This window comes from Calypte anna, chromosome 12 (genome assembly GCF_003957555.1).
Source record: "Calypte anna isolate BGI_N300 chromosome 12, bCalAnn1_v1.p, whole genome shotgun sequence".
Lineage (NCBI taxonomy): Eukaryota > Metazoa > Chordata > Aves > Apodiformes > Trochilidae > Calypte > Calypte anna.
This window is the reverse complement of record NC_044258.1, coordinates 659,485-671,623: the sequence shown is the minus strand read 5'-3', so window position 1 is coordinate 671,623 and position 12,139 is coordinate 659,485. Positions and strand designations below refer to the sequence as shown.

At 41.3% G+C, this 12,139-nt stretch overlaps 1 protein-coding gene across 1 annotated transcript in view; it reads right to left on the bottom strand.

Annotated features, from left to right (window-relative positions):
* Window positions 1-11,923, bottom strand: part of VGLL4 (vestigial like family member 4) — an 89,540-nt gene extending 77,617 nt beyond the window's left edge. Inside the window, exons 1-2 of the mRNA XM_030458473.1 lie at window positions 11,867-11,923; window positions 5,177-5,253 (exon numbers count right to left, since the gene is read on the bottom strand). Coding sequence (XP_030314333.1) covers window positions 5,177-5,240 — 64 coding nt within the window. The 5' untranslated portion in view covers window positions 5,241-5,253; window positions 11,867-11,923. The remainder of the gene's footprint in view (window positions 1-5,176; window positions 5,254-11,866) is intronic.
* Window positions 11,924-12,139: the final 216 nt, after the last annotated feature.

Sequence of the window (12,139 nt, the reverse complement as noted above, 5' to 3'; positions counted from 1 at the left end):
CACAAACAGCAACATTCAAGTCTAATCCTACAATAAATATTGCTTGTTTTGTGTCTAAAGACAATAAGCTTACACAACCATCCTCTTCCAGAGTGTTTAAAAAATAACCAATCACTCTCATCTCAGCCTTAAAGTAGCATCTTTTCTAGGATAAGCTATCCAAAACTACTATTTGTTGCATATTTATTAATTATGAGATAGCAGGCAGCAGAAAATTATTCTAAGTGATGTGATTGATATGATTGCAGAACAGTAAAAACTGATTTGGATGTCTTGTCTACATCAGGATTTTATTACACAGTGGATTAGGGCAGGGATTTTAAAGCACAATAATTCTTCTGTACTGGAAATATCAACTGCATGGTCTGGCTTAATTATTTGAAGTGGATTAAATTAAACCACATAAAGAAACTGCTGCCAAACAACAAGAGTGTTCCGAGGCAAGAAGTGTGGATAGCAATTCCAGGCTGCCATGCAGACATGGATGCCCATGTGGCTGATGGTACATGTGTAAGAAGCATGGCTTGATCACAGATCACTTTTTTTTTTTTCAAATATACTCCTGTGTTAGTTTATCAAGACATAAATCAGGACACAAGAGGTATGGATTTGGCACAATTCAGTAGAATGCAAAGCTATTGCCCAGAACTTTATTGTGCCATTTATTAGCTGTTTCCAAACCTTTCATTTCCTCATGGAAGTAGATTTTCTTCTGTTTGCCAGCAACAGCCTCCTGAGAGACTAAGAAACAACACATTTTCTCATTCATTCCCCTATTCTTAAACTGGACTTGCATATAGGAGGGAAGTGCAAGGCAAGAGTTACTATAAAATCAGCACAGGCTGAGCACCAGGGCCTCCAACACATCCTGCAAGTGCAAGTCCTCACTGGCATTGTCTTTCACTATTTCCTCAAGAAGATGATTATGCTTTTAAAACACTGTAACTGAAAGACCAGCTCCCAAGCCCCTTATTTTTATATGAGATAAATACAAAATTATAATCCTCCTTCATGTTTGAACACGTGCTGTTGAATACAATTACATGAAGAAAACCTGTACTTGGAGTAATTTTTGCCTTTACTGAAACACTCCCAGCTTCTATTGTTTGTCTTCTAAAAATAGTCAAATGAAATCCTAAGTTTATGAGAAATCAGAATAAACCAGGAAGAAAAGTTTAAAGAAAGAAAAGAAACAGAAAAGTAACAAGTCATGCCAAGCATCTCACTGTAAACTTGATTTTTTTTGCAAGTGCAACCCACACACAGTAAGATTTCCAGCCACGGTACCATTAACAAGACAGCACACATCTGGGGGTCTTACAGATGTTCCCTTCACATAAAGCCCACTCTGAAGCACTGAAAAAACCCAGCAAAGCCCTAGAGATACTAGGTACAGATAAAATAGCTGCAGGTTATCTCCAGGGTAAGCAATCAGGGACAAGCCTTCAAATGGGTGGCTAAGCTGGGACAGTCAGTAAGCACCAAACTCCATTAGGAAATACCTTGACCTGTTACCACCTCTCACAGAGTGTCTGTCAACTTTTGTTCAGCTTTTTTTTTGTTTGCTTTGTTGCTTTGCCTGAAGTACAGATCCACTATGCCATAAGCTTAAATAACTGCTTACCTGGCAGTGGTAATAGTTACAAATAAAAAAAAATCAGTTATCATTTCTTTTCCATAATTAACCACTTCCACAACATGGCAGCTAATCAAATGTGTTTCATAAATTTTCTTCAACAAGAAGTGCAGAATGATTTAAACTGGGAGCTGTTCAAATACTGTATAGCTCAGAAAATAAAACCAAGGTGCACTGGAAAGCAGCACCTGGTGTGAACAAAACCCTGATGGTCAACCTTACCTACATAGCTGCAGCTGAACAAAACCCAAACAAACCAAAACAACTGACAGCAATAGTTGTTTAGGAAAATACTAAGCATTTTGGGAAATCTGGACAGTGGTACAGCTCATTCATTTCTTTAAGTTCTGTGAAAAGACATTTGTTTTCCACATTATGATTTGCTTTTCCACTGAGACACCTGCACATCACCTGGCACTGCAGTGAATGCCCACAGAGGTCAGAGGATCCTTCAGGTTAGAAGGGACTAAATACAAATACCATTTATTCACAAATACCATTAACACTCCTCATCTGGATACATCTAGATGAACAAGAAGAAAATTAAATACCTACCAGCTTCAGGAAATAAACCTTGTTTTTTAAAAAGAACCTGTAGTTGCACTGCCTGGTTTCAGTGAACACACTTGAGGGCTGCTGATTTCTATAAATTAGTTTGAAGCTGATGCTGAGACAGGATTAAAGCATATCAGGGTGTCAGTGTGGAATTTAAGGGGTTTACAAGAGTGTCAAGGGTTTGTGTACATATACTACTAACACTTTCAAGAGAAGAAGAAGTGAAAATTTTAGATATGTATGAGTAAGAGACCACTAACAACTTCAGCTTGCTTTATAACTTGTGTAGGAGCACACCCAGTCTAACTTCAAAAAGATTTTATATGCATATATATGTATATACATATATACACATATATATATATTTTATATACTTCTCACAATAGATAGCAAAAGAAGTGTTAAGACTATCTTGATTTTTCTTACAAAACTTGCAATAGCAAACTACTTAGAAAGAGAATAACTTGGGGATAAAATAGTTAAAATGGGTATCTTAATCACTCCAAATGATCTTTATAAAGTGGCAAATGAGAAGCTGTCAATTCTTACATGGCATATAGCTTAGGTAAGAATATCTGAGCTGAATCATCTTAACAAACAGCTTTATGTTTCCCTAGTGCAAGCTAACTACTAGGTACTTGGTAGCAGAGTAGTGTCAGGATAGCACGTAGCTCCATTTCCTTTGCTCTCCATTCAAACACAGGACTGCATTTCCACCATGAAAATGCACAAAGGGCAATAGGAATTCTGTTGGACAAATTTGTATTCAAGCCCAAAAATAAAAGAGAGGAATGTTTCAGAAATTAAACTAATCTGAAATCCTTATTCAAAACTTTGGAAGAAGGAAACCTCATGATAAGATTATAAATGTCAGAAAGAACCTGTTGGCATTTTTTCCAGTGAATCAACAAGAAAATTATCTGTATGAGCTACCTAAATCTAAGAAATATCACTGAAATAAATCCAGTTGTTTGTTCAGCTAGTGAGAACCTGAAAGTGATCTGATTTAAAGAAAAAAAAAAAAAGGAAAAAAAAATTATTGCACTCCTGACCATGCCTGGGGTCTCAGAAACTCTGTGTAGATTTGTACCTGTTTGACAAAGCAAACAGGGGATACAGAATTCCAGGCAGGACCCCTGTAAAAGCTCTGGGAGCAGCAGGGCAGGCACTTCAGAGGCAAGGTAAGGGTGATTAACTCCAAGCTGTCAGCATCCACCCTGCAGCACCAGCAGACTCAGGCTGATGGTTTCCATACAAGTTGTGCCAGAATGAGCCATTCCAGGGACTGGTCCAGACTCCTCCTCCCTTCCTTTTAGCATCTTTTCATACTACAGCATTCTTGGTGTGAGATACATACAAGAGGACAAGCCCAGAGACAATGCAAGTTAGAAGCTGCAGTGTGGCATAAATCTAATTAAGTCTAAGTGGTAAGACTGCAGGAATGTAAATTAGAACCAGACACATCTCAGCTTCCTCACATGCAACTAGGACTGAATCAGACTTCCTCTGCATCCTCTACATCCAGCCCAGCATTCCTGTCCTGGGGAAATCAAAATCAAACTGGAGTCTTGGGCACCAGTTTACCAAAAAGAATGCATTTAAGCTTAGGAAGATTTGGAATACATATTAAAAAAAACCCAACAAACTATATATATGTATATATAAAGTAGACAAAAGGAAAGAGGTTAGGCTTTTGCCTTCTCTACAAATCTGTTAGTTTTCAAGATAAATGCCCCAGGACAAAATCAGGGTTGAAATTATTTCCTCAAGGACTTGCACTGCTGGTCATTTTACCAGTAATCATCAATAACTGCAGCAGCCAACCCAGTCATCCTGCTGCAGTGGGATCTGAAAAACTTGGTACTTATCCATCAGCAAGGGGAAGATGAAAGAACAAAACCAATATTAATTATAAAGCTAAGAGCCAGCAACACCAAAGAGCTTATCAGACTATGAGACTTCATTTTACAAACTTCCAAAGGAGCAGCCTACTCATATCTTGACTATTTGAACATAAACAAAAATTCAGAAATTTTTTGTCCAAATAAACTGTTTGTTTTGCAGTTACTTTAGCAAGTTGATTAGCAACAGTAGTACATCAATCCTTACTCATCATTCAAAGCAATTATTTTTCAAAAAAAAATATAAGGAACAAAAATCAAACAAAGAAAAGCTGAATTCATCCAAAAAGGTGTTTTTATGCACAGAAGCTAGACACAAAAGCAGTATGAAATCCAAAATACAATTTTTCTAGTTAGCATCTATTCATGTTGATACCCAAGATGCACCTTGAGTGCTTCCACTACTCAGAAAAAACCTGACACAGACATCAATTGCTAAGTGTGCAGGAAAACAATCTGCTCTACAAAGCCCAGCACTTTGGCAGAACTGAAAATATTATTCCAACTTTAGCTGAGCCATCTTCAACACTTCATGTGAATGCTGCAAGCGAAAACATGACCCTAATGACTGGCAACATGAGCCTCTGTCTCTGCAGCCCACATCACTTACAAGAACATGCTGTACTCACCTTCGAGTAGCAGGGGAAGGAAATGAAGTGCTCATTAGACAAAAAAGGGATCTTTGCAGCCCAGTCATGCCCACCCAGTTATGTGTTCTTAAATAAGAACAGGTCTAACTGATAGCATTAAGGAGTATGAGGTCTCAGATCAGTTTGAGACAGCAGTTCCCTTAACACTTTTTGCCTCCTAACAATGTAATGCAACTGGGAGAAGAGAGGAAGCATGGATTAAGTACATTAGCAAAATAACAGGAATGAGTCTCTCTTGCACACTAAACACTTTGAATGCAACGTGGTGGTTTTGCACCTGAGCAAGATGACCTTTTAAAGGCTTCTGAAGACGTTTTTCTACACGTCTTAAATTCAATAAAATGCCAAGAGGGATAAATCCAGCATCTTAGGCTGATACACAGTGCAAACATAAAGCATCTGGATTCAACAAAGCAGAGGAGTTTCAGACTTACGTTTCTCATCATCAGCATGTACCAGAGATGCTGCTCTTGACAAAACATCCAGTGGAGTCTCCATCCCTCTCTGGATCCTGAAAAACAGAGTCAAAGTTTCAAAGCATGAAGTCACAGAGCCTTCCCCACAGCACACCAGGTGGTAACCCACTTGCTGGTAGTGTAGACACAGCAGGTTTTTGCAGAAGGAAGTAGTAACAAACACCAAGAGCATGACAGCAAAGACAGTCAGAAATTAAATTCAGTTTTCTGCTGCTCTTTTCATGTTATACCAGCCCAGGATTTGTTAAAACCAAGTCAGAGATGGAAACAACAAACACTGGAATTAGCTTTCCCACCAGCTGCTCATCTGAGCCCAAATTCTGCCAGACTTGAATGAAGCTGATGACCATACACATTTCAGCACTTTACTAAGCACCAGACTCTCCCATTTAAAAAAAAAAAAAGTACTAAAAAATTGCATTGTACCTTACATAAACCTCTCCAAGTTTCACATGAATGGCTTCAAAACTTAAAGAACAGTTCCAGTATGAAATTCCAAAAGATACAGAAAGGAAAGGATACTTTTGTTAGAAAGCCAATGATTCTATGGTCTTTTAAATAAGAAGGCAAGAAAACAGAATTATTAAGAGAACAAACTGAGGAAGAAAAAAAAAGCCTAGGACTGCTAACAAGCTAACAGTTCCATTGTATTTTTATTTGCCCTGCATGCCATTCTATCATTCTAACAAAACAAACAAACAAACAAAAGACAGTGGCAACTACAGAAATCTCAAACACACAAATCACACCAACACACACTTAACAACAACCTTATATTTAGGAAGCAACTTCCTTGACTTTGTGATCCAAATAATAAACCTTACCACCCTCCCTCTCTCTTCCTAAATAATGCCAAACGCTTTAAAATTCATCAGAGATTTTAAGCTTAAGAGATAGGATCTTTGAAGTAATTTTAAGTTTAAAAAAAAAACCAGTATTGTCAATAAAGAATTAAATCCAGTCATGTTTCCATAGAGCTGTGCAAGAAGAGACATACTTGAAATACCTCAGTGTAGTGCTTGAGGATAAAACATGCATTCTCCCTCCCTGTCAGAATCAGCTTTAGCTCAAGAGCAGGATTTTACCTGAACTTGCAAAATCAATTAACTCTTTTGTTTAAAGATGTGGGCAAGAGGTTTTAGACTTAGTAAAATAACAATCCAAGATCTGTTTTTTCTTTTAATTAAATATTTCTTAACATGATATTTGGCCACACTCTTTTCCAAATGAAAGCAATGATTTGGAAGAGTGTTCACTACAGAACCCTTCAGCATCATTGCACTTGACCCTGATGCTTCACTTCTTTCCTGTTTTTTGTTTTCTTGGGAGTTTAAAACTGCAAAAACTCCTTTATTTCTCTCCAGAATGTTGATTACTGATCCTCTCACACAAATTCCTCTAGGAGTGAAAATTCAATCAGAGAAAAATCTTTAAAATGCCTGATGATACAGCTACACCAAACTGACAGACAACTCATGATTTTGTGCTAACCAGGTTTGTCCTGAATTTTAGAGACAGTCATACAGAGCTTTCTGGTCAACTGTTTAGAAAAACCCTCTTCATAAAGAACAATGCAAAGGATATTAAGATGTCTTTTATTGAAAACAAATTGTTGTTTCTTTAAGGTTTTCATTAATTTTCAAATAATGGGAGCAACAGATGCCAAACAGATGCCCAATCCCTTCCCCTTTCCTAGTAAGAGAATTAGCTGGTGACAGAAGTCCATGTTGAGAGAAGAAAACAGGAACCAAGTCTTCATTCTATTCAGGAAATTAGACACTTCAGAACCAACTTCCCTAAAACTGGCCTTGGTATAGTTTTGCAGCTCTGCATATTATTAAGGTTCATACCATGAGAGAGCTGTTTCCCTAGCAGCTAAGTTCTTGTGAAGAATGTTGTGTCCATTCAAAAGCTTCCCTGAAAGGATGCTGCTGATATAGACATCTAAACATTCCAGAGTGCCATCTGTGCATCTGTGGTGCAGTTTTAAAAATACAGAATCACTGAGATCTTCTGGAGGGAAAAGACCTTGAAGATCATCAAGTCCAACCATTAACCTAACTCTGCTGAGTCTCCCCTCAGCACCACAGCTACAGGGCTTTTAAACACCTCCAGGGATGTTGGTTCAGCCTGTGCCAGTGTTTAATAACCCTTTGTGTGAAGAAGTTTCTTCTAATACCCAATCCACACTTTTCCTAGACAACTTAAGTACATTTCCTCTTGTCCCTGTTGCTTGTTCCTGACACCCCCTTGCCCCAGCCTCCTTTCAGACAGCTGTAGAGAGTGGGGAGGTCTTCCCTAAGCCCCCTTTGCTCCAAGCTGAACACCCCCAGACCCCTCAACCATTTCTGGGCAAACTTGTGCTCCAGACCCTTCCCCAGCCCCTCAGCATCCTTTTTGTCAAGAGGGGTCCAAAACTGACCCCAGGATTCGAGGTGCAGCCTCAGCAGTGCCCAGCACAGAGGGAAGTTCCCTGCCCTGGTCCTGGTGGCCACACCAGTGCTGGTACAAGCCAGACCTGGGCACACACTGGCTCATACTGCTACTGAGCAACACCCCCTCATCCTTTTCTGCCAGGCAGCTTTCCAGTGCAACACTGCAGTATCTTCAAGGATCACTTTCAGATTGTTTTTCAAACAATACAAAGTATACTTCTGTCACTAAATTAAAGGAACCAGCCAGCTAACTTCTAAGTTAACTTTTATCCATCCCTTACTGCTGCCACTCAACATCTCCCTCCTCAATCCTTTCACTTACACGGCAGCAAAGAAGCATTTTGGAAAACAGCAAAGACAAAATGTAAAATCATAAGGATACAATGTCCAAAAGACATCAAGTTCCTTAATACTGATCCACTATGAAGTTTTTTAGGCAACACTTGATGAACACAAGCCCCAGTAGTGTAACAAACAGCACAACATTTACCTCTCTCCTTTCAAGCTGTTGCAAATTCCAACCCTACACGGAGTATTCTCAGCTCAGCAAATGCCTGTTAACATTTTCTTAAGACTACAGAGAAATTAAAATTTTTGAAAATGAACGGTTCAGCTATTTCATGGATTTATAGAGCATCTTCCAAGCTACCAGGCAAAGCATATAGGCAAAAACCCTAAAGTTGCTTGTTTGACACTTAAGTAAACAGGCAGTAGGAAAACTGGCAGCAGAGACCAACTGCAGACAGAACAATGAGACATTTATTCAGCCCCACCAAAGTTATTACTCACAGTGGGGTAGGTCAGGAAAGATTTTAAATAAAGAGAAGAACTTTGTATTTTATTTTTTTTAAAGGCAGGCAGAAAGGAGAGGGAAACACAACAGATAACGTCTGCAGCAGTAAAATCCATAAGGAAGATGTGATGGTGTTCATCTAGAGCAGATCTTAACCAGTAACTGCAACAAGCTGGATGACAGGAACAAGGAAAAAGTTGGGTGATGAGAACAAAAGATATGCTGTAGAAGAAAAGCAGAATTTAGACATGGTTTGGAGATGAAGATCTAAAAGAGAAGTCACAGTCATCAGGCTACTTGGATTACAGGTCTGAGTGACACACAGAACAGCAGCACAGCCAACAGCCACTGCAAGCACATTAATGAGAAACATCTGAAAGCACACGAGGAAAAGGGCTTCAAACTTGCTGAGTGCAAACCAGAGAAAGACATCTACATGATGCCAAGGAGAGAGAAAGACTGAGCTCTTTGTAAAGAAAACTCTGGGATTTCTATCCATGTGTCTGGGGAAACTGTCAGAGGGAGAGATGGATTAATAAACAAAGCCCATTATAACACCAAAAAAACGAGACAAGAACGACTTGACACTGGAGGAACAATCAAGAGTGAGGACTAAAGTGAAGTAAGGGTAGATAAATACAAGTATAGGAAAACAAAATAAATTGAAAAAGATGGTCAAGTGGGTCACATTCATGACCAGAAGGGCCTGGAAAGAGACTGCCCTTGATTTCAGTGGAAGAAAGGAAACTAAAGAAGAAATCCAGACACAACTTATCAGGACAATCAATATGTCTACAGGGGAAAGGAAGATAAAGCAACACGTTTGATGCAGACCAGGTCAACATCTTTTATTTTTTAAGATAGGAGAGAGTAAAAGCATATCTGCACTGTGAAAGAGAATAATGATAGGCACATTGGATTCACTATGTGTCCTCAAAAGCCACAACACATTTCAATTCCCTCAACTGCAACTAGACCAGAGCTACTTGTGGATACAGAAATCCTGTGCTGAGACACCCAGGAGAAGTGTTAACTGCAGTGCTCATCTGAAATTGGGATTAATCAAACTTCTGCATTTGCAGCTCAGTCTTCCAAGTGAGTTCAGGCTATTTGGCCAAAGGAACTATCAAAACAGCACTTTTTTTTATTAAAAAAAAAAAACAAAAACAACCAAAACCCAAACTAATTTTCTCGGTACTTAAGGGGTTCTTACCATGCTTGTTTTGCATGTGAAAAAGGGGTTTGAAAGGGGAAATCTTCAAAGAGATTTAACAATTTAAAGAGAAAAAATTTAACAATATAACTTATCACACAGAAATTTACCAGATTAAAGCACAGCTTTAGCTTTTTTCCTCCTGCTTTTTGTTTTCTTCTTGCATAAATCCTCCTTAAGAAGGTAAGATTATAAAAATGAATTAGCAATGGCACTTGAATGAAAAGTTAACAAACATAAGAAATTACAGGTGGAAAAGTCTAATGTGACCATGTCTTGTATCCACAAGATTGCTCAGTTCATCCTAAACATTTTATGTTCTGTAGCAAACACATGGAAGGGCTAACAACACAGAAATGAACTGAGCCAAAACACCCTTTTTTACAATAGAAAACTTTTAAATGTATCTCAGAAGAACCCAATGAACCATCTCAGTGTCTCTATTGTATTAGTTACCAACTCTTCATACCTTCTTCAGAAGGTATGAACCTCCTGACCTTTACACCATGAAAGTGCTGCTTCAGCTAACATGCCCCAAAGGTCTGTATCTGTGATCTGCAATCCTATTACAGCTACCAGCTGTACATTCTCCTGTCAGATCTACCCCTTTCAGCACCACTTCTGGGTGCTCATCACTCAGGTACTGGCCTAATTCCTACTCTTCAGGGGGGTGTAAAAGCCATGTGGTGTTGATACTGAGAAGAGATAGCCAAGAGCAGCACCACAGCACCCTAAACCAGAGCACCCTACCCCCATTCCCCACAGCTTGTGTAGGGAGATGCTGGTGATTCAGCACAGTGGTTTGCATCCAAAAAAAACCCAAAAAAAGCAAATGTACAGCACAGACACACCAGCCTGACATGTATTTTATTTGTGACAGAGTAGTTCTTCCAAACATTGAGGTTATAACTGGTGTATCAATGAGCAGGGACATATGGGGGATTTAAGCAAAACCCATTCTACATTAGAAATATTCTGATATTTCAGAATATGGGGAAAAAAGAAAGGTCAAGAAGTTTGGAGAAAAGCCCTTAAAAAAAGCTGCTGCAGTGAGGCAGGGGAGGCAGATTGCTGCCAGATTGTATACAAGGCTGTCTGCAGAGATTTTTGCTCATTTTAACAACCTACAGTTTGTTCCTCTATATGGAACACTTTTTAAACTCCCTATTCTAAAGTCAGAGAAAATCTAATCAGAAAAATCCAACTGCAGGGGAAATCCTGGAGGCTCTTGATCAGTTGGTCTTCTCTGTTTTAATTAAAAATAATGTCCATTACTTCTTGTTCCTGATAATCCTGAAGCACCAACAGAGTATAAGGGAAGCAATCTGGCTTCATGGTTTCTCAAATGTCAGTGGAAAGGGCTGTTAAATCCCCACTCACTGCACCTTCAGAAAAGAGGTGCACTGGTGCCATGTGCAGTCAGCTTGACTGGGAAAATTAATTACTTCTGATTACATCTGGGAAACATAAAGCCAGCTTGACTGAACGGACTGAAATTGCACTGCTCAAGATTAAATTAAAAAATTCTGAACAAACAGAACGTACTCGAGGCAGAGTCAAAAGCTTTAACAGTGCCCTTCGGGCTCATTCTAGAAGATTTTCACCACAGGAGCCTCTGCTACCGATGAAATCCCAGGGATTTTCTTTGCAAGAAAAACACTCTCTCTCGGAGCCAAGGTGTGAATTTAAGATGGCAGTCACAGCACCCCTGCCTGCTCCTGCTGCTCCCAAACTACTTTACGGATGGGAGCTCCGGTCAGGATCTGTCCTCAACACATCTTCGGCGGTACCGGCCCCGCACCGAACGCTGGTGGTCCCGGGGACACGCACACGGCCCCCGCTACGCTACGCTCCGCCGGAGGTGCGGGAAGGGGCAGGAGAGAGCTCGGCGGCTCCTCCCGCCCAAGAGCCCCGCGGTCGGCTCCGAGCTGAGTTCCCCCGGTTCCCCGCAGCGACACCGAGGAAGCTTCGCCGCCCGCTGCCGGGACCGGCCCGCGGAAAGGAGGAGCCGGGGCTGCCCCGTCCCGCCGCTCCGCTCCGCTCGCCGCCCGCCCCGGCCCCGGCTCCGCTCCGCCGGCGGGAGGCTGCGGGCACCCGGGGCCGCCCCCCGCCCCTCCCGGGACACCTGTCCCCTTCCTCCCGCCTGGAACTTTCCAACCGGGCGCCGCGGTTCAGGCCGGGCCCGGCTCGGCCCGCTCCTCACTCACCAGTGTGGTCCGAGCGCCCGGCGGGCTCAGCGGCCGGGCCGGGGCGGGCCGGGGGCTGCGCGTTGGCTGCCGGGGCGGGGCGGGCGGCGGGGCCGGGAGCGGAGCGGAGCAGAGGAGCCCCGGCGCCGCTGGCCCCGGCGCCGCTCGTTGCACGGGGCCCGGGAAGGAATCCCAGGAATGATGGAATTCTCCTCCTAGCAGGTGGGGAGAGCGGGGCGGCCCCATTGGCTGGGGCCAGCTATGAGGTCAGCATAATTAGGGTAATGAGCCGTG